The sequence below is a fragment of the Linepithema humile genome, chromosome 2 (genome assembly GCF_040581485.1).
Source record: "Linepithema humile isolate Giens D197 chromosome 2, Lhum_UNIL_v1.0, whole genome shotgun sequence".
NCBI lineage: Eukaryota > Metazoa > Arthropoda > Insecta > Hymenoptera > Formicidae > Linepithema > Linepithema humile.
In genome coordinates, this window is record NC_090129.1 from 11,089,491 (window position 1) to 11,115,333 (window position 25,843).

The following is a 25,843-nucleotide window of genomic DNA, read 5'->3' on the forward strand; positions in this document are numbered from 1 at the left end:
AAAATATTCGGTAGACAAGTTTTTCTGCATTTCTTTTATTTTTTCATTCTTTATTTTTTTTAATTTTGACTACAATATATAGCATGCAGTTCGAAATGCAAAACGGCTTTGTGTTCAGAAATTGCGGAGCAGAGTGCTGATCAGTCTTCTCCGAGTGGTCGGTGCGTTTACGTCGCTCGTGGAAAACGCGGACGTGAACGAAATGACAAACGAGAACAAATGCAATTCAGCTGTCGAACTAGGTATCACAACGGACAGTAAGGATGTCAAAAGATTTGTCAAGAAGGAAACAGTGAGAAAGATCAAAACGATTGCCGGTCATATGGGGTTGCTGATCACTTTGACGCTCTACACTGTAATCGGCGGACTGGTAAGTTTCAAGATAAGACATATTCTATCAAAGATTGTTAATTCAAATTTAATAATAAGAAGAAACAGCCAGGAATAGATTTTCCATAAAATTACTGTCTTCGAGAAACCAGATTGATTTTGAAATTCATATAAATATCTCTAACAACAAATAAATTTGAAAAGAATAGCTGAACACAATTTACTTTATGCTTTCCATTTATTTATATTTTATTAATTTGTAATTAATTAACATAGGATTAATTTTCGTTTAATTGTGGATACTCGGAAAATTCGAGATCATCAGATTATATAAGACACGCGATGAAACAAAAGAAGCTAACAATAAGTGCAGTGCGCCGATGATATTTCGAGTTTGTGCTTTTGAATTTTCATGTGCGAAATATCGAGATTTCCAACGTAGAGTTAAATGTATTCGATGTTCCATAAATATTTACATTCTATACAATAACGAACGGACTTGTAGCCTATCAAATCGTACCTTTATTTTTAGCGGCGGACCAATCATATCGGTAGGAAGTATATTACTACTGACGCCTTTCAATGAAGTCTGGTAAAAATACCGTGCGTTGAAATTCTCCATGATTATAGATTTTCGAGGGCATTGTAACGTAGCACAAAAATAGCTGACATATTTCAATCGCCTTCCTAATAAATTCGGTCCATATTTGCGTTTTTTAATTTTCTCACGTTAGAAAAATTTGGAAAGCAACAAATGCGATGTACAACATAATTATGTAATTTTAACGATTATATGAATGATTATATGAATGATAATTTGTGATTATATTGGCAAAGGTTATTTTATTTTATATACAAGATAATTTGCTTATAATAATACATTTATTTATAATAATTAAGAACAATATTTTCTCTCTTTACGAGGCTATTTTTGAACAAATATTTTATTTACTGCACTCTAATAAATCAGACATTAATTCCGACAGGCATTAAGAGTTGATGCAATTTATTAATGATCGCAAGTAAACATCAACGATCCTTGTAAACATGGATAGGTTTACTCGATAAATATGCATACATCAGCGGCTATTTTTCATTAGCCCCCTTGAAATATGTGATTCTTGAGAGATTCAATAGCGATATATCTATATATGCATTTAATGAATTGTTCATTTTTATTATGATAATATAATATTGCTTAAACAATGTTGATAGATACTGATATGTTTACATTTTTATTTCTCTTCATAGTCTCCAACATTTTTAATGTCCATATTGAAAATTAGTTTTATATATCACAAGCTACTTAAATAAATATTTAAATGTTCCACTTGATTTAACATAAGATCAATCCATTTAGCATAAAATTTAATATAAAATTGTTCTGTAAAAATAAATAATATTAAACATGCTTTCAGGTTTTTCGACAGATCGAACTTCCAGCAGAGCTTCGGCGACTTGAGCGTTTACGCGCGAAATTACGTACGCAAAGATATCGCTTTGTGGAGTCCGTCGCTAATAATACCGATGTCTCTAATTTTCAAACATTGGTGAGAATCGGCAATAAAATGCAACTGTTATCAATTATCATCATTCATGCAAATAATACTCGTATCTTCTAGATCAGCATGAATTTGCGCGTCTATGAAGAAATGGTCCAGGAAGCGGCGGAAGCTGGTTTACTGGTCAGTTTTGTAACGGATATTATTGATTACGCTGATCGTGTCGACTCGGACTTGCCACCCGTTGTCACTGAACGATGGAGCGTTCTTCAGGCGGTTTTCTTCGCTAGTACCGTTCTTACTACGATTGGTAATCAGCTCTAATAATTAGCAAGGATTTTATTGCTTCCTGAAAAGATGGTGTAGACTTGTTTTATTCAAAAGAATTGTCTCAATTGTAGAAATTACTCTTAGTGCACTAATTTAATGATATATCTATTGATTACTTTAAATTTGGACATTAAGGGGATCCTGGAGTCGTCTGTTTTACCGATTTCTTTTAAAAACACTATACTTTTTTTTGGCTGTGTAGAATGAAAAATCCTTTTAAATCGACAGTGCAGACTGTATTAGCATATGTACTTTAATTACAGAAAAGGATTTTTCATTCTACATAGCCAAAAAAAAGTATAGTGTTTTTAAAAAAAATCGGTAAAACAGACGACTCCAGGATCCCCTTAAAGATTTCTATTCTTTTTCTATCTCCATATTTACTTGTTCTGTGACAGTGATTGTTACATGTATATTTAACAGGATATGGAAACGTCGTGCCCTCGACCAACTGGGGAAGGATCTTTTGTATTTTTTTCGCTTTCATCGGCATACCTCTTACCTTGATTGTGATCGCCGATTTGGGAAAGCTGTTCGCGAAAGTGGTGGTGCATATCGCGTTGACGATGAAATCAAAACTTCCATTTCTTATGAATCTCTCATGTATTCCGACGAACGTGACTGGTCGACGATCGCTCGGTGAGTTTTGCTCGGAAACTTAATTTGATTTTTTATCTAAATAATAGTCTTTTTTCAGGTGCCTGTGCCGCTGTCGGGCTGCTCTTCCTGTATCTCGCCTGCGGCGCCGGTATGTTTATGCTGTGGGAGGACGATTGGGACTTTTTTGATGGATTTTACTTCTGCTTTGTAACTATGACTACCATAGGCTTTGGTGATCTTGTACCGAGTAAGTATATGCAGAGCGAAAAGCTCTTGAAAGATGTATAAATATAGTTAGTAATGTTTACTGATTTTTAATGTAAAGTTTCTGAATGGATTTTATTATAAATTTAGTCCTTTTAATTTGGAACGACTGAAGAATATTAACCCTTTCAGGACAGGTTTTTTTTTTAAATTTTTATTCGAAATAATGATTTTAGTAAATAATGCACTAAAAGTTTGTTTTTGTGTGATAAACCTCAAAACAATCACTTACACAGAGCCCGACGTTACAATTAGAAGATATGATGTATCGAATTTTTTTCAACAATCAACGAAATTAATGTTTTTTTTTCTTTACTATTCTCAATAAAATTCTCTACTATTATTCTCTAATACTATTCTCAATAAAATTTTTATTTTTTCTCAACAATAACAATAAATTAAGAAAAATTTTTCGAATTCTATTAAATGACTATATAAGCGAACGCGACCCTAAAAAGTCGAAAATTGCAAGTATGATAGAAATGGGTGATGACATACAAGAGTAATGGGTGATGATGATCAAAATGTAGAGCCTAAAATCCTGATTAAAATGATACTTTATTCATTAAAAAATATTAATCCGTTCTCGAGATATTCGAATTACTATATATAGTACGTCCGTCCTGAACTGGTTAAAAGACAAAGGTGTTACTTTGTTAAATAATGATAATAAACATAGACAGTTGAGTAAAGCAGATTGCATCTGTTGCGCGAAATTTCATTTAATTAGCTGTGTACAATGCTGGCTTTATTTAGAGAAGCCCAAGTACACTTTATTGTGTACCTTGTACATCTTGGTCGGTCTGGCGCTGACCAGTACTATCATCGAACTTGTTAGACGACAATACGCTCAATCTTGGAGAGGGTTGCAAAGACTGAGCGGTCCATTGGCAGAGACTCTCAGAAAACTCGGCGAACAAGCGGGTGGCGACATGTCTGCGCTACATTCCGACTTGAGGTATGTGTTATTTCTTTAATTCTTTTCAAGACAAGTAGAATTTTTTATTATAAAATTATAATTATTATAATCTGAAATAAAATCTTGACACTAGCAGAAAGTATGTATGCAATCTTTATATTGCTTCAGCTTTTACTAGCAGAAAGTGTAAAATTTATTAATAGGAAAACTATTCGAAAACGAAATAATGTTTCTGTATAATAATAATGTTATCTTTTATTATTTTGGTAATGAAAAGATCAAAAGGATTTATTTGAAAAGAATTTAATTTTTTCTCTTTCATAAAAGAATTAATAATGACGAGGAATATCTTAATTTCAGGAAAGTGCTGACAGTCATATCCATGCCACGTTTGAGATGGTCTTCGTCTATCGATCCAGGTGGCTCGAAGGACCGGGATTGGGAGGAAGCCGTAGAGGCAGTATTGCGCGACATTGCCGCGTCTGCGACTGCGCCACCGTCGAAAAAGCCAATCGTACAAATAGTCGTTTACGAATCTAGTGTTTAATATACCTTTAACCGGAAGATATGATACAAATATGTTACATTAGGCATCTTTGATACCTTTTATTTTCGAATTACGGACATTTTTTGTCAGAATAAATATAAAACCATCTCTGTGCTTTTTTACGCAGTGATATACACAGCGATGATAAGTTTTTATATGATAAATTATGAAGAAGACACAAATTTATTGTATTATTTATTTTGTAGGCGTTCCTTGTATGTTGTATCACATTAATCGCTTGTGTCAATTTTGCTGTGACACTTTGTATTTCGCGCGTGTATCTACATGACGCGATCGATGAAAAGCTCCGAAGGCGCATAACCGACACAACACGAAGTATCAAGGTAGAGATAGTACCAGCGAGTTAAATTTAGGAGTCGCGGACGACGTGTGAAGCTCGACATCTCGGCCGAGTTGTCTTTCGTCATTGCACATCGAGAGAGAGAGAGTCTCGTTTGAGGTGTCTGGCTAGAGCGATGACGGGTTCCGAGGCATCGCACGAGATCAGTGAGAGATCCTCGAGTATCGTGCGCATCGCATATCATGTGCGTATAATATCAACGATCTGCCATTATATGCCCAAGTGTCATCTCGACAAGAACTGATTATGAATTGTCATGTCAATTTCCGTCAGCGTGCCAGGCTTGCAATGTCATTATTACGGTCTTTATTCGCAACACTGTATTGCGGGAAGTCTAATAAGGAATTCTTTGCGATATCGTAACATTATGAAATCTTATTAAGTACCATGTTGGATGCAAACCAACTGCGAGTTGTCATGGCAATTTACGCCTGACATTTCAGGCTCGATGACATCACAAATCGCATACGTGAATCGATTATGAATTATGATTATTTTCAAGTTGAATTTACTAATTATTATTTTATTCGGTGCAAATTTATTATTTATTTTTTGTGAAGATTAAGTTTGTAAATTTCAAAAACAATTATAATTTTGCTAGATACTAAATTTTATTATTATATAAATTGTTTTTTACATTACAGACAATTATTTCAATTTCTCATGTTCTATGAATTTTTTATCTAAATATCTGAATCGTATTAAAATGTATTTAAACTAAATAATCTTAAAATAAAAAACAACGTACGTAAAAGTAATAAGTATGATTTATTTAATTGCACGCAAGTGATTTGTATACAATTTCTTCTCGATTTATGTTTAGTGTGTATAAATATGTATATAAATATGTAAAATTGTATATATTTTTGTTTCTATACATTGAGCATTCTTTATACTGTGCGATTTGCTTTTATATTTATCGTATTTTGTCATTATATTGTTATTCCCGCAGCAATTGAGCATCATATATGGTATACATGATCCAACCGCTCCGGTGAACGTCACATCTGTGGACACCGATGTGAACGCTCATAGCATGGTATGCACGTGTCGCCTGCTGGGTTTACCGATATTCGCCACCGTGAGATCAGCTTTTTCTAACGCCTACTCCGTCGTGAAGGATTCGCATGAATCGGTCGCGTTCGTACTAGGCGGCGCTGAGGATGGAATGCGCGCGGGTTTGGACTTTGCGAGCCCGGTCACTAATAGAATTGCCGACACTCTGGAAACGCCATTGAAATATGTTGACAACGCCGTATGCGTTGGGCTGGACTTTGTGGAGGAAAAAATGCCTTCTGTGAAACTACCGCCTGGTGAAATCTATGAGAACATGAAGGATAGCTTCAGGTGATGGTCTAATCATCGAAGACCGAACGATAAAGCGGTCGATTTGAAATCTCGTGAAATTTTGAAACTGCCACCTTTTGGAGCACATTGTATGACATATTGTATACCTAATGTCTCTAACGCCTATGTACATATTTCCATATGTACAGAGACTGTCACGTAGAGACTTTGTGTGCAGAATGCTTTAAAACTATGTTCTTTGAAATATATATCTTGTTTTACCAAATTTCGATGTAATATATATATATATGATCTCTAATAATTAAAATCTCACAATTAAAATTTTATTTCACTATAATTAATATGTGCTTAAAAGGACACGCATTAGTTTTAAGACTCTGTACAGTATAGTTGACTTTTTTCCGATATATCTATGTTTGCGTTATAGGAATATTTTCACAAAGGCGTTAGAAACTCTCAGGCTACTGTTTGGCGAGCCGAAGAATCAAATAGAAGGTTTGTCGGTTGCGAGTGAAACTACACAAGAGGAAATCCGAAAAGTATCTAGTTGAATAGTGACAATATGAAGCATGTTTCGTACACTTAGGTTTTATTGTAAAATATATGACGATATCGTCTGCGGCGTTTCAAACCGATTTCACACGATGAATTTATTCACCAAACAGGTTTTTAATCTAAAACATTGCAACATAAAAGTATACTTGATTAAACTTGCAATTGTTTAATGATAAACGATTCGGCATATAAATGCAACATATTTGCATTTGTTATGAAATTAACGGACAAATGAATAAGTCGTTTGGAAATTGTGTTTGACGCCTGTGTTTGAAATATCTTTGTACAGTCTTTGGCATTGTTACTTAAATAAATTCTGCTTTTTTTATATTGTTCGTATTAGGTATTAAATTTATATTATAAAGTGTATAGCGTTATTTAATATTTGTATTGTTTAAATTCATATTCGAAACGCTAAAGAGTAATTGCTTTATCGATGTTCGAATCATCTTTGGAGTTAAAAAAGTAATATGTTTGACCACTTCAATCATCAGGTAATGATTCAATTAAAAGTAATATCTCATGACAATTTCTAATGTATAAATTTCAATAAAGGGTAATATTTGCAGGAAATTCAGAAAAAAAACAGATGATGAAACGTCGTGCTCAAATTTATCTGAATCTGAATTACAACGTTATTCGATATATCGTACGATAAGACCATAGGTTATACCGTGTTCCGCCATATTGCCGTTGAGTAAGATTACCGCCAATTTGTCTACGTAGAGCGTATATGCGTGGCGTCGGTTTGGAGCATTAGTTTGGAGAGTGGAAACGAGGTTAGTTGATAAGTATCAGTTTTTCTATATTGTGAACGTAATTGAGAATTGTGTTATTCACGGCCTGGATGATTTGGTGATGCTATCTTGAGTACGATAGCATTGTTCATCGCGATGTCCCGTCAATATTGTTTTCTGTGTGCGAGCGATGAAGGCGTTTTCTTGGTTGTCACGCCGGACAATTTTAATATATTCAATAATCAGCTCGAGACGTGTTTGACAACTAAGGTAAGTCATCAAATGTTTCTCAGAGAGTGTTACGAAAATAGATACTTTGTGAGGTATAAAAAATTTGTGCATTAACAAAATCAACCAGTCTCGATTGTATTTCATGTCAGCAATGAGCCATAACTTTTTTTCTTAGCTGTTTTATTTTACACTTTTTGCGTTAAAAGACAAGTTTCTACTTAGACTCGAGAGAAAGCGGTGAGGCAGAAAGGTCTACCAAATGTCCCTGAAATCTGTGAATTCCTATTTATTTCTCAGCAAAGCAGAAAAAGTTTTACCGTGAAACAATTGAAAAACAATGATTAAATTATGGTATGAGGTCTGAAAGAATGATTATTGTTTACGTAATTCAAATGGTTTCAAATGGAAATGCTATTTGGTTTAGGCTTGGATTGGAGATGTATCAGTTTATAGGTTAAGTCAAGTTGATTTTTTGTTTCTTTTTCAATTCTTTTCGAGACAGATATATTTATTATATTTCGGTTCGAGATTTTTAATAAGATGGTTGTAATTTGGAATTCTGTTAAAAATTATACTTTTATAATATGCATTAAGTGCATCGTATGTATGCTTGATTGCGATGAAAATGTTGACATATCGCGTCATCTGTGTTCGAAGCTTGTAAGTTCCGTGCAAAGACGACATTTATAGGTATTATTACGTTGCAACATATACGCCGGATCGTTTCAATCTTTGGATTATTCAGAGAAAAAAGGAAGTTTTTGTATGATAAATTATCATATTTAATATTAATTTCGTCACTTTATCAAATGGAATATTTTTTTTGCTAAGATTACGTGAAGTGTATCTCTTATCTCCTATCTCACATTATTTGTAATGTGCATGCAGTGAGTAAATGAATTATTTGCTATATTCTGTGCAGAAAACTTATAATATTTAAATTGACACTATTTAGTTGTATCTCTTGGATTTAATTAAATATTTGAGAGATTCAGCATATTTATGTGTACTTGATACATTATATATATATATGTATGTATGTATGTGTGTATGTATGTATGTATGTATGTATGTATGTATGTATGTATGTATGTATGTATGTATGTATGTATGTATGTATGTATATATGTATGTATGTATGTATGTATGATGTATATATGTATATATATATTTGTAATTGAATATATATTGTGTGTTATTGCTATATTTTTGCTAAATCGACATACGAGAGGTTTTTCTTGAGGTATATACAATATATATATATATTATTGTATATTATCATGGGAGAAAAATCTCTCGTATGTCGATTTAGCAAAAATATAGCAATAACACACAATAATATGTATATTTATTTATTTATTTACTTTAATTTTCTGTTATTTTTAAGGTTATTTCCTAAATAATTTGTTTTTTTCTCAGGTTAATGAATGTACTGAGCTATCAAATAACATATGTTATAAATGCGCATATGAATTGGATCAGTGCACTAAGTTTGTAGAAAAGTATAAAAAATCACACGAAATTGCACAACCAAAAGTCAAGCCGTCAGAACCATACTGTTATTTGTGCTTCGAATTTGTAGAAAGTGATCGTATCTTTGATATTACTAAGGACAATCGCGCAATATTTCACCCTTTGCAGAAGGTTCGCAACATTTTTAATGAAGATGTAAGTTTATATTTTTATTTTTTTCTCACAAATAAATAATATAACTGTATACATTAAAATTGTTTCATTTTTTGCAGCTTAGTAAGAAGGACAGTTATTCTAGACTAGTATGTCTAACATGTCGATATAACTTGGATGTTTTGTATGATTTAAAGAGAGTGTATCATGAAACAGTCATCAATTTAAAAGCTCTGATTAATAAAGAGATAGATTATACAAGTTTCCCAAAGGTAATAACTAATTATTGTAAAGAATGTTAAATTATATATATATATATATATATATATACTTTTTGTATAAAATTTTTTGTGTATTCTGTATACATTTTTTAAATTTCAGGTACACACTGATGTTATAAATCGCAAAACGACTGTTACTACCTTCCCAGATATTACATTTTATGGTTCAGTAAATTCTGATACAGAGAGTATCGAGGACATGGCACGTAATAGAAAATCGCGTGTTAAAACGCGAAACAATGCGAAAAAATTGCAGATTGACATGAAAACAAAAAGCCGGATTTGTAATCATTGCCACAATATTGTCGCAAATGGCATTGATATGTACAGATTTCATCGTACAGGTCTAACGGTATGCAAAGGTTGTTGGTTAACAATAGATCCAACTAAGGGCAGAGGGAAGAAACAATTACGAAAGACACAAGACAGTTTTGTAGAAACCAAGTTATGTTCCGTTTTCTTGACAGACGTACTAAGCGAGGAATCGCATAAAAGCGAGAAAGTATATAGAGTGGAGAAAGACAAGGACGGTAATAAATTCTTTATTGTGTCGGATGAAAGTTCATTGGAAGAAGACAAATCATCTGAAAATAGTCGCCTAAGTATTTCGCCCAAGTTGGAGAATCGTGTTGTTAATGGCGATGCACAACAAGGAAAGAAACGACGGATTGACACCGTAAAGAGCGATGTTGAAAGCACACCAACAAAAGTAACAAGATCGAATCAGAAACGCACAAATGTAAACGAGACAAAATCGACGAAATTATTCACTGACGCGGAGGAGAAGTCTATTATCCATTCAACTCAACAAAGACATAAAAGAACAAGAAGTACCAATGATGTTAGCTCAGACTCCGATGTTCCTTTGACGACTGCAATAAAAACACGTAAATTGAATAATCACAGGAGACTTCAGTCTTCTTCCGTGGACAGTGTGGATAATCAAGAGAGAAAGAAACTGAGATCTATTCTCAAAGGGATAACCACAAATGTACGTATAGAATTAAGTGATCAGTCATCTAACGAAGGTAGTATGACTCCAAGAAGAAAAACGAGAAATGTGCCGAATTCATCGAATACGAAAGAAGTCAAAAAAGAAATTTGCACCAGGACAAGATCATCTTCCATATCTAGTATGGAAATATCACCATCGGAATTTAAAAGCCCGAAGGTCGTGGTACTGTCGGAAATTAAGGCAGAATACATTTGTGATGAATGCAATAAGGAATTTGACACTAAATTGTCGAGGGAGGAACACAGGTTGACGCATCTTAAGCAAGCTGTACTAAAACTGGAAAGGATAATTGTTCCCAGCGAAAAGAAGCAACAAGAAATGGAAGTTGATTCACAAGAAGATAAAATTTCCGAAGAACCAGTTGCATGCTCCAGCAGAACTATTAGTATCGATAAAAATGCCGACGATCTGTCTGAGGAAATCGCTATTAACGTCGAAGATGATACTGACGACGAAGAAATCTTTAGTGTAAGAAAGAGTGAAAGCGCACAGAAAAAGATAGTGATGAATGATAAAAACGATAATGAAACAGACAAACTGGATGCAACAGAAGGTAAATCATCTATAGAAGAGGAATCTGCGAAAGTTATAAATGAAGAAGTTATAACAAAAGAATCTCAACAGTGCGAAGAATCGGCTATTGTGCTGGATGAAGCAATAACATCAGTTGAAATACAGGACGATCATCAAGATGCAAAGGAGAAAAATACAGAAACATCGATCAACAAAGATATCGATACATCGAAAGATACGGATATAGAGTCACAAGAAGCCATTCTTACTACAGTGAAAAATCAGAAAAACTTGAATGCGGAGGAAAATAGTGATGCAGAGGTAGAAAATAATACCGAAGAATCTGTAATAGAAAGAGAAAAATCTGTTGACAGATGCGATAATGATAAAAAAGATGTTCACAAGGATACAACGGTGGATACAACAGTTGAATCAACAATTTTGTCAACTTGTAATACAGTTGAGGATAATGAGAATTATAATGAAAATTGTAAGAATGATCTAAAAGATAGTGAAATTGATGAAGAGACAGCAGATGTAGAAACAAGACAATGTAATTCAGCGAACAAATCTTTAAAAAAATCTAAAAAACTAGAGGAAGAGCAAAACACTATATCGGACGTTACTGATAAGACAGAAATATTAAATAACGAAAGAAATTTGGAGGACGTTATAACTATTGATGAAAGTGAAATTGAGACTTTAGAAGAACAGCAAAATAAAACAGACGAACAGAGTATGGAAACCGAAACGATTATAGATCTTGATGCTGATAATGATAAGGATAACCTAAGTTTTTTGAATTACGAAAAACTTGATAAAGCGGAAGGTGATAAAGAAGAGGACAATGTTGCAGTAATTCTTGCAGACAGCAATAACGACACAGTAAAGTCTAAGGAAACTACAGAAGAAATCACCACGAATAATTCAAATATGGAAAATGCGTTGGACGACATAGAGTTGATAGAAAATAATATAACGAGTAACAACTGCGAAAGACAGGAGCTCTCGAATGATGTAAACAATAGTTCCACGGACGCAGCTAACGAGATATTAAAAGAAGTATTCGAATTCGCAGCCAATGAAGTCCAAAATCGAGAAGACAGTAATAGTGCGAAGTACTTGGAGAACACCGAACTCGAGACCGTGGAGAACGTTTCACGTGAGGCGTGCAATGATGCCGATATGCCATCTTTAGATCCGATCAGTGTCATGGAAATAGATGATAACGATATCACGTTAAACTAATTGTACCTATAAACAGGTAATGACAATGCACATTTTCCTTTATCTTCACGCGAGTGATTTATTTTTCGCTATGCGCAGTGTACATCCATCGCGGTTCCAAGAGATTAATTTCGAAAGAGAATATTTATATTTGTGTTCGTAAACATTTTGTCCAGGTTTGCTGGAGTTGTAAAGACGATTCATACTTTATTTTTTCTTCACACTATTAATTATTATATGAACAATTGAAAAGATTGCGATGATATGGACAGTTTTCAGGATTATATTACTGTACTGTTTTTCAAGAATTTCTCAAGTATTAAAAACAGATGGTTATATTTCAACATTGATTTGACACATTTTTTTCATGTAATGAAATAAAATAAATAAGCTATATATGCATAAAACTTAGACATCAAAAGCGAAAGTAAAACTTATATGTTGTAAAACTAAATTCTTTATTTGTACTTTATTATATATAGTGTGATATAGTTAGATAAATAACTATAACAACACATATGGTCATTACGATAATATATATCAAGATATATACATGTATAGAGTGATACTGGACAGACTTTACCGTACACTTGCACTTATTGTATAGTAATTTGTCGAAAATGTATGTAATACATTTCATTTATATGAATGTGCAACGGTAAGTTTTTATTCACAAAGTTTTGAAACTTACTAAAGTTACTAAAATAAATGATTGATTCATTAAGGGAAAAGCTGGAAAATAATATGGATTTTAAAAAATTTTTTATATAGAGTAGAGTTGTAAAAAAATTTTAACAAGAGAAATTAATATTATTAATAATTACTATGCAATAAATATACATTTTACGTAGATATAGCGGTAAATAAAAAAGAAATTACCTATATAATACATTTATAGGTCGATGTTTTTAATTAAACACACAGGTTTTTCTCACACATCACACTTTTTACGTGACAACGTGCTAACACGCGTTGATATTAATTTTACTACTTAAATTATTGTTATTAATATGCTATTTAATTTGTAAAATTATATCTAAGCAATGCTTGTAATATAAAATCTTCATTGCTTTTTTATATTACTATTCTATTTCCAGTAAAAATTTTAAAAATTATCCAACAATATGGTAAATGTACTACTATATATAAGTCATATATAGTACATATTATATATTATAAAATATAGATGGTCGACGCAACTGGGCTGGGTTTTGGCACTTGTTCTGTTGAAGATAGAAAAAAAAGGTAGAGATACCTTACTCTAATACTTTTGTACATAAAATATTCAGAAAAATGAATGCAAAAAAATATATACAATTCCATTAAAACAAAAGTGTAATTGTGCTTGTTTGATACATCATTGTAGTTGCAAGGAAAATGAGTCGATAGAAAAATACGTTTTGTTATGCCTTTCATCTGTATCACTTTTTCTATCTTCAATGGAACAAATGCTAGAACCTGGCCCAGTTGCGTGGATCACTCTGCATATAACATATATAACATATATTACAAAATTGTCTTGGAAAGATATAATTTTACGCTTTTATGTTTATCTATACGCAAATGATACATTTATTTTCATTAAATTACAGTGTAATTGGTACCTCGAAATATGTGTGTGTATGTGCGAAGTAAAGTACTTTTTAATTTGCCGCTAGATATTTCTTGATACTTCTTTTATTTAACATTGTTTAATTATTAAAATTAAATTTATAATTATTGAATTCCAATTTTAGTATAATAAGAAAAAGTCACAAATATATCATATTTGGAAAACGTTTGATTTGCATAAGTGGATATGATTGGTATTGTTTACTACGAAAATGTACAAAATAAAGATATAATTGTTGTATAAATATATAAGTATAGAATTTCATTAGCTATATATCATATCGAATTTTTGGATAAGATTTTCGCGACACTTCTGGAATCAGTAAGAGTCGATAGAGACGAAGACATTTCATCAAACTTTTCGAAATCAATTTTTTTCGATTCTTCTGCAATAGTAATGTCACATTTCTTACGTGTGTTATAGAAATCAGATACAGTGGTCAAAATACGTTAGTTAAAGCTAGTATGAAAGATTAAAAAAAGATTATTGTTTTCTAGATATTATCTCTTACCAGCATATAGCTTCTTTTTAGTCCAAAAAGCACTTCTACGATCTTTCCATTGACAAAGCGTCGATGTCGCTTTCAAGTCGTCCTCTCCGCATTGAAGTATAAGATCGATATATTGATCGATAATTTCTTGTCCTAGAAAAGCGAAGGATTTTTAAAAAAATACGCATCTTAATTTTGTTTATATTTTTAGTTCGCATTCTAGAGAATTTTGTTCCGTTTACATCCTAAAGGATTATTTACCCTTGGAAACTCCTCCGAAAATTCGCGCTTTATTAGCGTCATTGTGCAAATCGAGTTTGTTGTATAAAGCAAAAGATTTTTCTAACTGAGCAGTCGCGATATCTGTTCTTTTCTGAAAAACATATTTATTTTTACATTGTTTAGATAATTCAAAGAATACACTCGAACTAGTAATGAGACATTATTGAGTTTGTTTAAGTTATATATTATATGTTTGCTTAAGTTATATATTAATCGTAATTAAGATGCGTTTCGTACACTAAAAAACACTAAATACACTAAACAACTTTCTTGTAGAAGAAATATAATAAGTTCTATTCTAGCCCAGTTTATACATCGATCGTTTGATACGCGTATCAATTAATATATCAGTGCTAAATTTGTACGAAATAGCTTAATTCGATATTTTATTCATATTATATTGGTACTCTATTGATTACCTTTAACTTTATATCGTTTACATAATTTAGATTAAGTTGTTTAGTACGAATTTACTATTAATATACCAATTGATACGCGAATCAAACAATCGGTGTAAACTAAGCCTTTCGTAATTTTATAATTTATATTTTTAGTTAATTTGGCGTAATCGCACCTTGCTCAAAAAGTATTCACCAATATGATAATGTGCCTGGGCGAGTTTTGTCGTGAATCCGAATATGGTTGCATTTTCTTTGAACAAGTAAAAATGTTTTTCTGCGTTCACATCGTCGTCCAATTTCTGTAAAAACGTTAACAATCTAAAAGAACTGTCCAATATTAACATACGTTCATGAGGAGAATCAAAGTTGTATAATATATATCTATATATACTTATAAAAACGAGGTTAAAATATATAAAATACGTCGACGAAAATTTGCAATTTGTCATTTGTTGGTCTTGCCGTTTTTACGTCTTACAACTTGTTAGTTACATTATTTTACTACATTTTAGGAGATTAGGAGATTTGAATTAAGCATAACTTATACGTAAATGCCAGCGCCATATGTGCATTGCAGACTTCTTCCTGATCCGGGATTCTCTTAGCTATTGCTAAAAATTTGGAAAAGTTTTGCAAGGCTAGCAGCACTTTGCCCGAGCGTAGTTGGCTCTCACCCAGCTTATATAGAGCGTTCGCAATATATTTGTTGTGCCCAGCTATGGATATTAAGAATGATTGATGAGAAGTTCTAGAATGAATGAATCATTTATCTTTGTATAACTTGGAAAAATATTATAAATTTTACACAATAAAGAATGTGCAATTGGATTTATACAATCTGCAAGTAAGATAACGAAATCGAATAATAGTAACATTTTAATGAGTCATGACAGAAATGATCGTAATGATTTATAATATTGTTTGCTATAATTTTTTAAAGGAAAACTATTTTTTTTACTATCTTTTGCTCGTTCAAGAGCTTCGATACACGCTCCAACGGCGATATCCGGACTCTCAGACTCGATTTGTTGCGCGTATATCAACAATGCTCTACACAGAAGCACGTTGCATTTATAAAAGATGTTTTCTTCTTTTCGACCAGTGATCTTCGATGCAGTCCACGGTTTTGCTTGTGATGCTTCGCGTGCAGTATTTAAGTAATTCAACGATTCTGCTGCGTTTTGTACTGTTAATGCATAATTAAATGTTAATTTATAATTAAATAGATAACTAATATCATTGTAATGTTAATTTATAATTAAATATGTTAATATAATTACGTACAAATAGCACAAACAAATAATATAACATATTATTAGCTTGCAAATTAATAAGTAAAGCACTTGATAAAAATATCTTAGTCAATTTTTTTATATGAATAATAATGACACAAAATTATATCGTCTTAAACTGTGTGCAGTTGTAGTTTTTTTTCGTTGCGTTATGTGAAACTCCCAACATTTACTAACTTTGTTCGAACAGAAATCGGCCGTATAGATAGCGTGTTAAAGTGATCATTAGTTGTTCGTCATTCTTGATCAATTCCGCGTTCACCAGAGCACTGTGGTAAAGCCGTTCCGCCACCCACCACCATTCCCGTGTCATTGCTTGAAAGAATTGTGCCATTTTCAGGAATTCCATGGTTGCAGAAGTTATATCTCCTATGTAAAAAAAATTCGCACTTTAAAGCATTCTCGTATTATCCAGTTTTGTTTCTCAAATGTCAGAGTTTCACGATAGAAATGTCAAAATGTCAATATATATTTTTTATTTAAGGATCAATTATTACTCAAATCATAGAATACGGATGTTACTTGTGAACAAATGTTGTAAAATTTATATTTTGAATCTTTTATGCACCAGCATTTTTACTTTCTTCATAGGCCATCAAGCCTTCTTTGAGACGCATCATTGCTTTTTTATTATCTTTTAAACAAGGTTTCTCCCATATTAATGTACCCGGTCCAGCTTCTTTCCGAATTTCTTCATCAAATTCAGTTAATTTTTGCAAATAGTCGACCGATTCTCTATAACCATTTTCCTCGAGCTCATCAATAATAACTTCGTGAAATGGCAAATAAAATCTATTCAGGATGATAATTCAATAATTATAAAAAGACGAAATTTTGAATTCTTTCAAAATAGATCAAGCAAAGAAGAATAAATGAGAAGAAATAGATAGTATATAATGACGCATAAGTATGATATTTAGGTTACAGTGAAACGTTTCAAAACAGTATGATATGGAATTAAAAAAAAATAGAGAATAATTTTTTATTTTAGAAAATAAAATTAAACCTTTTTACTTCTGAAGGTTTTAATATCGGTAGCATTGCTTTCAGCTCGTCTTTAACCTTTTTCATTTCGTTCCATTGAGCTCCAGCGAGAGTTTTAATCTTAAGGCACCCAATTGGATCTCGCTCACTTTCTCTAATCGCGGAGTAGACTTCTGACGATTTTTCTTCTTTGGAATTTTTCCGGACCGGTTTTGCGCGTATATTTGAATCAAATTTTCGCATGTCTAATTCTACTTTTTATCCTATAATTAATATACACGTATAGTCGAGGATAGGAAAAGAACAAATAATTGGACTTGATATTTCGCGGCGGATATGCCGTGTAATTTATTGCAAGTGATAAATATCAGTGTAAGCGATTACATTAACAATATCATTCAACGATTAACGATGCTATAGATCAATAATATGCAACATCTATATGTAATTTTTGCGCACGCGCGCAAAATGCGATTTTTCGAGACCACTTCGGTCAAAAGTTTTAAACGCGATTTCGTCACTTTGTTACATCTTTCTATCGCTTTACTTTTAAAGTATTATACATGCTGTTTAAGCACTGGCAGTCGCTGACTGTCTCGGTTCCAATTTGATCTTGAAGCCCTCGGCCCGCTTGAGGATGATGTCGGCCTGAAGCCGGAAGTCGGACTCCTTAATGTCTGATTTGACGCGGAAGTTTCGCAGGACCGTGGATAGGATAATTTTCAGCTTAAGCATAGCGTATTTGCGACCCACGCAGGAGCGCGGTCCGGCGGAGAACGGAACGAAGGCGTAATAGTGTCGATTAGCGGTTTTCTCGGGCAGGAAGTTGTCGGGATTGAAGACTTCTGGGTTCGGATAAAGATGCGGCTGTCGGTGCATCTTAAAGGTCGTCACCACGACTGTACATCCAGCTGGAATTATGTAGTCTCCCGATACTGAAACGACAAATTAAAACATCGTTCGTCATTAATGATGGGAGAACATCTGACAAATTAATGACCCAAAATTTTTGTATTTATTTCTATATTGCGTGAATTTCTGTGGTTTAATAACTTTTTTTTAGTTATAAATAATTTATAAATTTGTGCAATAAAAGAATTATCAGTGTTTTTGCAGATTGCGGAAGTGTCTCGGATTTGTGATGATGTTTCGCTTGTTTTAGAGTTATTTTAAGAAACGTTTTTGAAAACTAACCAAGTTTCAAATCAGTGTTGATTTTACGCGCGATGAGCGGCACAGGCGGAAATAGGCGAAGAGTCTCCATAAGACACCGTTCGAGGTATTTCATCTCTAGTGTGTCCTGGAAGGTCACAGGCCTGTCGCTATCACCGAAGATTTCATCGAGCTCCTGAATGACCTTTTCTTGAATGTCCGGATGGCAACCCATAATAGATAGGAAGAAGCTGGACGCAGCCGCGGTCGTGTCGTGTCCCTGCGAGTATGGCTCGTCAGCATTGATCCTTTTCGAATCGCGTCTGCAATCACTTACCTCGAACATGATAGTGTCGACTTGCTCCTTGACCTCCTCATCCGTCAGAATGGAACCATTCTGGCCGGCTTCCATCAGCAGATCGAGGAATGCTTGCCTCTTCTTCTCGCCGACATCATTATCGTCGACATCGAGATCGTCCTTCAGACCGGCCGACTGTCCGAACGAAAGTCCTTCCACAGAGGTGTTCTAAAAAAGATAGGACGTTACGTAACAATGACAACGATTCATCACTTAGTGATACAACTGTGTGAAGACTTTCGAAATCGAATTTCTAATTATGTTGGAATGCATATGTTATAGGTAATATTGGTGATTACTTTGGCAGCTTTGGAGGTGTCATTTTGTGTAGCATTATCGATAACGTTGCGCTTGCCACTTTTAAACTCTGTCTTCTTGCGTGCGATGACCTTTTTCGTGAGTCCGTGAATAATTTCCAGCAAGCGGATTTGATCTTTTCCATATTTCGTGAGGTTGAAGAGCCAGTTGGGTCTGAGCCAAACCTTTGTGTGACGCAGATGGAGTATATCACACATCCTAAAAGACAATTACATCCTAATAACACTTATGTTTTTATATTCTTTTTTTATTCCAACGTGAGAATAATATTCATTTGTAAATGTGCCAAACAAAAGTTGAAAATTTTCCTATACTAAAATTTTAATAGCGTCATCTCTCATAAATTAAAGATCTTGAAATTTTTTTGGGGACATTTACGACGGAGAATGACAGCTAGTAAAAAATACTGAATACTGCATGTATAAATAATGTTTAATGTTTTTTTTTCATTATTCTAATTTTTCTTCTCTGGCTTATAATGTTTTTTTTTTTAATACTTGCTTCATAACAGCCATGGCATATTCGAAACCGCTTCGGTCTTGCGTGGATTTGGAGACGCCCATGGCTGTCTCGAGAAGGATTTCGACCGTGCATTCAGACATATAATCGTGAATATCGAATTCCTTATTTCCCTCTTTACGCAACTTTTCCACCACGGCGCGCGAGTTAGCGTTGAACAGGTCGATGAAACTCTTTAGCACATTCAAGTGGAATGTTGGCGCGATCAATTTGCGATGGGCACGCCATTTCGGACCTGTAAAGAGTTTGTGCACTCTTCCTGATCTATTGTTTTGTAATGGCAATAGAAACTTTCCTACCGCAATTAGACTAAAAAGTATTGATAGGAATTTATTTCGTGAATTTAAAGTCTACAAGATTACGGAAATAACGCCCTGGGATTTGATTGCGTAGTTGACAATACTTTCTACCAAATATGCGGAAACGGAAAGAAGAAAATAAGTAGAAGAAATAAGAAAGAGAGAGAGAGAGAGAGAGAGAGAGAGAGAGAGAGAGAGAAAGAATTCATAATGTATGCACGCGGAGGCAGTAATCATTGTAATGATACAGCAATAATGCTTTCAGGAAAGAGCGAGATGCGTACATATATCAGTGGAGGACGGAGTTAGGGAGAGAAAGCATCGCGCGTGTAAATTTCCTTCCTGCACTGTCTATCGGAGATTGCCGCGGACCAATTGCATTTCACTCACTCTCCCTCTTCGCTTTTCCCTGCTCTCACAAGAGAGCGAGAAATCCTTTACCGTCTCGTGAACACCGCGACATACGTGTGCGCATAGGCGTCGCTTTTAATGTTTTCATAATCTAATCTACAATCAAAGACACAATTTTTTAATTTAGAAATCGATTTAGTGCGGCGAAAAAAACGGCTAGTCAACAATCATATTACATGCTTTTTTCATGTATTCATATCAAAATCCGACGTTTTGGATTATTACTGTTGCAACGTAGTGTGTGCTTTTGCTGTTGCATGAAAGTTGGTTGCAGCGCGAATCTCGAAACTTTATAATTTGCTAAATTTTTAGTTATAATATGCTGTTAGAAATTTTTATCGGCTTGAGACATATTTAAAGTTTGATTCGAAACATATAATCTTATCAGAACATAATTTTGATAAAATATTTTCCTTATAAAATATAAAAAAGAAAATATTTTATTTTAAAATTATTTCTCCTGATGTAACATTATTTTTCATATTATTCGCAGTTTATAAGATAATATTATATACTGCAATGGAGATTTTTATGTAAAGATGATATTTTCATCTCTTTCTTCCTTTTTTAATATTAGATATAAAAACGTTAGAATCAATCGTGCGACTATATTATATCAACCAATTTCTTGGTACTTTCACATTTCAACGAATCGTGAAACTTGATTGCGCATATACAACTGACAGTAACGGTAATAACTAAATAGCGCACGAACACGATTTGATTATGTGACTATTACACAACATGTTGTTGCTGCGAAAATACAGTTTACGCGAAATAATCCAGAACGGAAAAAATCAGCGCGAAATGGTGCATGTCGACGCCTTTGCGGAGTGGACGTCGCGGTACAGCTTCGGCGACATTCACAGTAAGTGCTATATATGCATGCGAATCAACTAGGAGGTAACACGCGTCGTTACGTGCATGTGCTGTTACGCAGCCGTCGATTGAGAGAGTTTTGTGAACGAAAAAAAGGACATCCCGCTGCCGAGAAAGTTGCGATAAAAGTCGGCGCATATTCGGTCGATATGCACGTTGCATCTCGCTTCTTTTGTTTATCCGCGACTGCTTGCATTTCTCCAGGTTGCTGCATTCTGGAGCGAATCTTATCTTTCTTTTAAGCGCTAAAACTAGTCTATCGATAGAATTCAAATAAGAAAAAAGGAGTATCGAGACATTTCATTGCGGAAAGGTGTTTTAAGATTGATTTAGTGATAGAAATCGTTAGCATTTGAAATAAGACTGTAGGTCTGTTCTTCATAGCTGAACTGGCTGTACTGGCTAGAACTAGTGCAACTAGTTTAGCTATAAAGAACAGACCTCGTATTAAATTTTATCGAAATTTAGACCAACTAAATGTCTGTCTTTTTTTTATATCTGAATTTTCAGAGGTTTGAATTGAGTTTCAACACCAAAGTCTCTGTTTCAAAATCATTTCACAAAATTTTTACAAGTAAATCAAATGTAATGTAATAAGATGCATGTGTGAACGTGGCATTAAGCGGAGAAGGGTGGAGAAAAGTGTTTCAGGTATGCGCGTTGCGGAAGCTATCGTTTGCCATTTATCGTTACCGGCAAGAAAAGCCACTTGTCGAGGAGAGCTTTATTTGCCAGTCATGGTTGGCTATCGCGTTTTACAACTTGCATGTTACGTAAAGAGCTTTAAAAAGCACATTAATAAATCAGTAGTTGTTATGCAGCAATTTGAGCAATCTTTAAACTGATGATATCCAAGAGATCGTTTATTGAAGATATTCAAAAGATTCCGTTTTCTCTTCTTTTCTACTAAGAATTTTCTTTTTATAATTAAAAGAGAATTTACGTGACAAATTGATTAGGATATGATATTCGTACATTGCCTGCATTTAGATGCGCTAATAAAACATAAAATTATTTGAGCAGTGAAAATTAATAGTAGGTGAATTTGTAAGCTTTTTATAAGTTTATTGGCTCAGCTCAGATACAATAGATAGACTAGTAATTGATATAAATCAAATGAATAAATCAAATCAATAATATGTTAGCTATTATGTACAATGCAAAAGTGAAAAAATTGTAAGAAGAAGCATGTTTTCGCGTTGGACATGTTTTCTTAGCGAATTATCAAGCACTTATAATGAAAAAATACGAAAAATGTAATATGTTTAATAGAAAAATTGAATTGACTCACACCTGGCTAATTGCATACTTGGTTATGCGTTTTGCGGAGATAACAACTTTTTTTTGCAAACAATGCGTTTCGTCTATAAGGCGAATATAACTCGCAGTAAAGATCAAGTACTCACCGGTGGAGATGAGGAGTCCGTTGCCAAGCCAGGGCTTGAAGAATCGATATTCGGAGGATTTGTCGATATAAACGTGGCTGGATAAAATAATCTCGACGTCGCGCGGATCCATTAAAAAGACTAAAAGCTTTGGTCCGAGCCAGAGCTTAATTATGTGGTCAAACTCGAAGGACTTTCTGTACACAGTACGAAAGACGGCTGTAACAGAAACGGCATGCGTGATCGATCGCAGAAATTACGTCAATATGTGCGTAGTCTCATTACGAAAGTCACTTGATTATCTAATGCAAATGATAAGTAATATAACGGATGTGACATAACGAGAATTATTTTATTGCTATACTTTATTTGAAAACTGTCACAAATATTAGAATCACAATTTGTATAACCGCATTCTAGTAACTATCTGAATTAGATCAATTTTGGCAATATTTACGCATAACTCTCTCTCGTATGAGATTACCTTTTTTGCCGAGAAAAGACACAATTTAAACCAGCAATTTTATATAGTTGAAAACTTTCTTTGTTGTTTTAAATTATTATTGAAAAAAGTTAAAGAAAAGGTGTTTAAATTCTATATAGCTGATTTTCACGATAAACATGTCAATTACTACTTTACTTAATATTCATATTCTTGCGCTAAAATTAATAAAGATATAGATTTCGTTAATTGAATTAAAATATCGATTTTACATGTTTGTTATCATTATATTCTTACATATCACAAGAACTATCAAAACGATCAAACTAACTGGTCAAAATAACTGGTTTGCAATTTCTTGTAAAAACTATTCAAATTTTTAACGGTGCATTTTTAATGAGATATTCCGTGGGCTTTATTGTAATATATAAATGATTGAATTGATCAATTTACGTTTCCCTCTTTTTTAGAAAAGAAAGAAAAAAGAAGTAAAAATAAATACGTTAATTGTAGTGTTAAAGTCTTACTGTCGGAGCTTCCTAGGAGCATTAGCGCGTTTCCAATTAATGGTAAGCCATCAGGACCCGGTATTTTTTCTGCTAACTCAATCATATGACGACGGGAAATCTTGAAGTAGATGTAATATAAGACTAGCGCAGGTATCAAAAGGCAGAAAAAAACGGTAGATGCCGATAGTCCAGTGGACGTCACCGTAGCGGCGGAGCCGTTTATTATTTCTGGTCCAGCCGCCGACATGATTTCTAGAAGCAAGCACAAATTTAGAGATAAAACAGAATCAGTTTGAAGATTGGATTAAAAATAAATTATATCTTTTCCTCTCAAATTTCTATAAATCGCACACGTCAAAATAAAAAATATATTACACTCTCTTATTTGCTGCAATCTCCGCAATCGTGTAAATAATACGTGTAATAATTTCTTCCGATTAATTTTTTATTTTTATGTTTATGAAATATTAAGATTTCACAGCAAAATATCGAATTTGAATCATCGATGAAACAAAGATTAAGATTTCACTGTATTACACAGGTACGAAGAGGTGAATCAAAATCTTTCAAACGCTTTTTTCCATTCAATGATACCGAAGGAATTTAAGATTCGAAAAAGATTTTTTTATTTAACACCCACCTATATATGTTAGGGACACACGATAGAATTCTTTTGATGTACTAGCACTGAACTGATCAGCTTGCCTTTCTGCGGACCTTTATAAGCAGCGGATTCCTCGACCACCACTCCCAAACGTCGCGATGCTAATTAATATTTCACTTTATTTTCCTTTTGGTGCTATCGACAGGTAAATTCCTTATTTTTCTTAGATTTTTTTGATCAAATGAAAAGAAAATGCTATTATGCTAAAATTTTTTTATTGATATTAAGTCAAACCTTGATCTTGTACTAACACATTTTCTGATGCAAAAAGCGCAATGAATAATTTAATTAAATCGTCAGAAATAGAATTATTCTTTAAAAGTTGTTTTTTTCACGTTTTTTGCTATGGAAGTATAAAAAGCTTTCTTTTATATCAATTGTGATAAATATGCAATACATAGTTTTAAAAAGTATGCAATACATAAAGCATTCTCAATCAATGATAAAAATTTAAAGCATTTTTTTATTCTGAATAATAAAATTGAATTGACAAAAGAGTGGATGTTTGTCGAAATTACAAACGAATTTTTTATTTCATAACAATTCCCCAGACGGATATGCTGAACTTAAAATAATACAATTTAATTTGCATATATAATGAAATAACTGTACCAGCATACAATAATAATCAATTTCAATTGCAATTAAATGCAGCTATTATATTGATATATTTTTAGACAAACTTTATTGGATAATTGTTTGGCATAATACTTTTAATTTGTTGAAAATGTTGTCATTTTGCCATTTTATGATTTAGTGTGGCTATATCTTTATGTAAATATGCCATTTGGGTTTGCTTCTTTTCTTTTTAATGCAAGAGAGGGAGAGAGGGGGAAAGAGGTGAAAGGGAGAGAGCTAAAAAAAAAATTTATTACCTTTTTTGAAAAGCTGTTAAATTTTGTCAAGTGGTCCTTCGACTTGCAACGAAACGACTTCACAACCGGTGTTATTAGCAAACATTGCAAGCAATCTGTAAACAGATTTATATAGTATTCAAATATCTATATCTATGTATAAATCTATGTATCAATTTTTAATCAATTTTTATATCCACGTTTTATGTTTTATATATAAGAAAGGAGTATTATAAATCTTATCATATACATAAGTGTTATTTATCTTTCTATTATTATATATATTTATAATAATAATAAATATGCAATACACAAAGCAATTTTTAATTAATGACACAAATTTTAAGTCCTATGTTTATCCTGAATGACTAGATTAAAATGATAAGAAAAAAGATTTTTATTATACTAGACAAAAATAATGAAGAAATTTAATTAATAAGACTAGAACTTACTTTGTAATGTTATAATATTGAATTATAATATCGTTAATTAAGATTAAAAAAATTTTTTTATGTTAATTATACATACACATGCAATATATGTATGTATTAAATATATAAACAGATATATTAGTTTCTTAAAAATTTTATGCAAATGTCTATTTTGCATGATAATTTCAAAGTACTTCAAGCTAATAAAAGAGACT

At 33.0% G+C, this 25,843-nt stretch overlaps 5 protein-coding genes across 6 annotated transcripts; 3 read left to right on the forward strand and 2 right to left on the reverse strand.

Moving 5' to 3' along the window:
• Positions 1-18: 18 nt before the first annotated feature.
• On the forward strand, positions 19-4,994 carry LOC105669483 (TWiK family of potassium channels protein 7). 2 transcript variants are annotated; one of them, XM_067350522.1, is made up of 8 exons: positions 252-370; positions 863-933; positions 1,749-1,880; positions 1,953-2,142; positions 2,586-2,801; positions 2,860-3,009; positions 3,783-3,984; positions 4,306-4,994. In XM_067350522.1, the coding sequence occupies exons 2-8, from the start codon at positions 913-915 to the stop codon at positions 4,490-4,492; spliced, it is 1,098 nt and encodes a 365-aa protein (XP_067206623.1). In that variant the 5' UTR covers positions 252-370; positions 863-912; the 3' UTR covers positions 4,493-4,994. The 2 variants fall into 2 exon arrangements, with proteins under 2 accessions (XP_012217897.1, XP_067206623.1); XM_012362474.2 differs by lacking the exon at positions 863-933 and having other exon boundaries at positions 19-370.
• Positions 4,898-7,044, forward strand: LOC105669484 (perilipin-1-like). Its single transcript, XM_012362476.2, has 3 exons — positions 4,898-5,037; positions 5,806-6,200; positions 6,589-7,044. The coding sequence occupies exons 1-3, from the start codon at positions 4,969-4,971 to the stop codon at positions 6,710-6,712; spliced, it is 588 nt and encodes a 195-aa protein (XP_012217899.1). The 5' UTR covers positions 4,898-4,968; the 3' UTR covers positions 6,713-7,044.
• A 135-nt stretch (positions 7,045-7,179) lies between these two features.
• LOC105669482 (enolase-phosphatase E1-like) lies at positions 7,180-12,690 on the forward strand. The gene is made up of 4 exons (XM_012362473.2): positions 7,180-7,723; positions 9,104-9,352; positions 9,430-9,582; positions 9,692-12,690. Exons 1-4 carry the CDS (start codon positions 7,610-7,612, stop codon positions 12,365-12,367), a joined length of 3,192 nt encoding a protein of 1,063 aa, XP_012217896.1. The 5' UTR covers positions 7,180-7,609; the 3' UTR covers positions 12,368-12,690.
• A 1,768-nt stretch (positions 12,691-14,458) lies between these two features.
• On the reverse strand, positions 14,459-17,650 carry LOC105669475 (uncharacterized). The gene is made up of 8 exons (XM_067350845.1): positions 17,438-17,650; positions 16,992-17,232; positions 16,601-16,792; positions 16,023-16,317; positions 15,654-15,894; positions 15,305-15,430; positions 14,710-14,821; positions 14,459-14,619 (listed from the first exon to the last, which is right to left on the reverse strand). The coding sequence occupies exons 1-8, from the start codon at positions 17,648-17,650 to the stop codon at positions 14,459-14,461; spliced, it is 1,581 nt and encodes a 526-aa protein (XP_067206946.1).
• A 74-nt stretch (positions 17,651-17,724) lies between these two features.
• Positions 17,725-24,474, reverse strand: Cyp4g15 (Cytochrome P450 4g15). Its single transcript, XM_012362478.2, has 8 exons — positions 24,320-24,474; positions 23,698-23,931; positions 22,750-22,947; positions 19,737-19,989; positions 19,217-19,433; positions 18,897-19,085; positions 18,602-18,839; positions 17,725-18,342 (listed from the first exon to the last, which is right to left on the reverse strand). Exons 2-8 carry the CDS (start codon positions 23,924-23,926, stop codon positions 17,978-17,980), a joined length of 1,689 nt encoding a protein of 562 aa, XP_012217901.2. The 5' UTR covers positions 23,927-23,931; positions 24,320-24,474; the 3' UTR covers positions 17,725-17,977.
• Between the last annotated feature and the right edge of the window lie 1,369 nt (positions 24,475-25,843).

Coding starts and splice junctions, on each gene's coding strand:
- LOC105669483 (XM_012362474.2), top strand. CDS start 203: ATGACAAACGAGAACAAATGCAATTCAGCTGTCGAACTAGGTATCACA. Junction 2,802..2,859: donor GACTGGTCGACGATCGCTCG/GTGAGTTTTGCT, acceptor GTCTTTTTTCAG/GTGCCTGTGCCGCTGTCGGG. Junction 3,985..4,305: donor GCGCTACATTCCGACTTGAG/GTATGTGTTATT, acceptor TCTTAATTTCAG/GAAAGTGCTGACAGTCATAT.
- LOC105669484 (XM_012362476.2), top strand. CDS start 4,969: ATGACGGGTTCCGAGGCATCGCACGAGATCAGTGAGAGATCCTCGAGT. Junction 5,038..5,805: donor TCGTGCGCATCGCATATCAT/GTGCGTATAATA, acceptor TTATTCCCGCAG/CAATTGAGCATCATATATGG. Junction 6,201..6,588: donor AACATGAAGGATAGCTTCAG/GTGATGGTCTAA, acceptor TTTGCGTTATAG/GAATATTTTCACAAAGGCGT.
- LOC105669482 (XM_012362473.2), top strand. CDS start 7,610: ATGTCCCGTCAATATTGTTTTCTGTGTGCGAGCGATGAAGGCGTTTTC. Junction 7,724..9,103: donor AGACGTGTTTGACAACTAAG/GTAAGTCATCAA, acceptor TTTTTTTCTCAG/GTTAATGAATGTACTGAGCT. Junction 9,353..9,429: donor GCAACATTTTTAATGAAGAT/GTAAGTTTATAT, acceptor CATTTTTTGCAG/CTTAGTAAGAAGGACAGTTA.
- LOC105669475 (XM_067350845.1), bottom strand. CDS start 17,650: ATGCGAAAATTTGATTCAAATATACGCGCAAAACCGGTCCGGAAAAAT. Junction 15,895..16,022: donor AAATCATTACGATCATTTCT/GTCATGACTCAT, acceptor CAAAGATAAATG/ATTCATTCATTCTAGAACTT. Junction 14,620..14,709: donor TTTCGGAGGAGTTTCCAAGG/GTAAATAATCCT, acceptor TATTTTTTTAAA/AATCCTTCGCTTTTCTAGGA.
- Cyp4g15 (XM_012362478.2), bottom strand. CDS start 23,926: ATGTCGGCGGCTGGACCAGAAATAATAAACGGCTCCGCCGCTACGGTG. Junction 22,948..23,697: donor GCTCCTAGGAAGCTCCGACA/GTAAGACTTTAA, acceptor TTTCTGTTACAG/CCGTCTTTCGTACTGTGTAC. Junction 18,343..18,601: donor CAACACTGATTTGAAACTTG/GTTAGTTTTCAA, acceptor TTGTCGTTTCAG/TATCGGGAGACTACATAATT.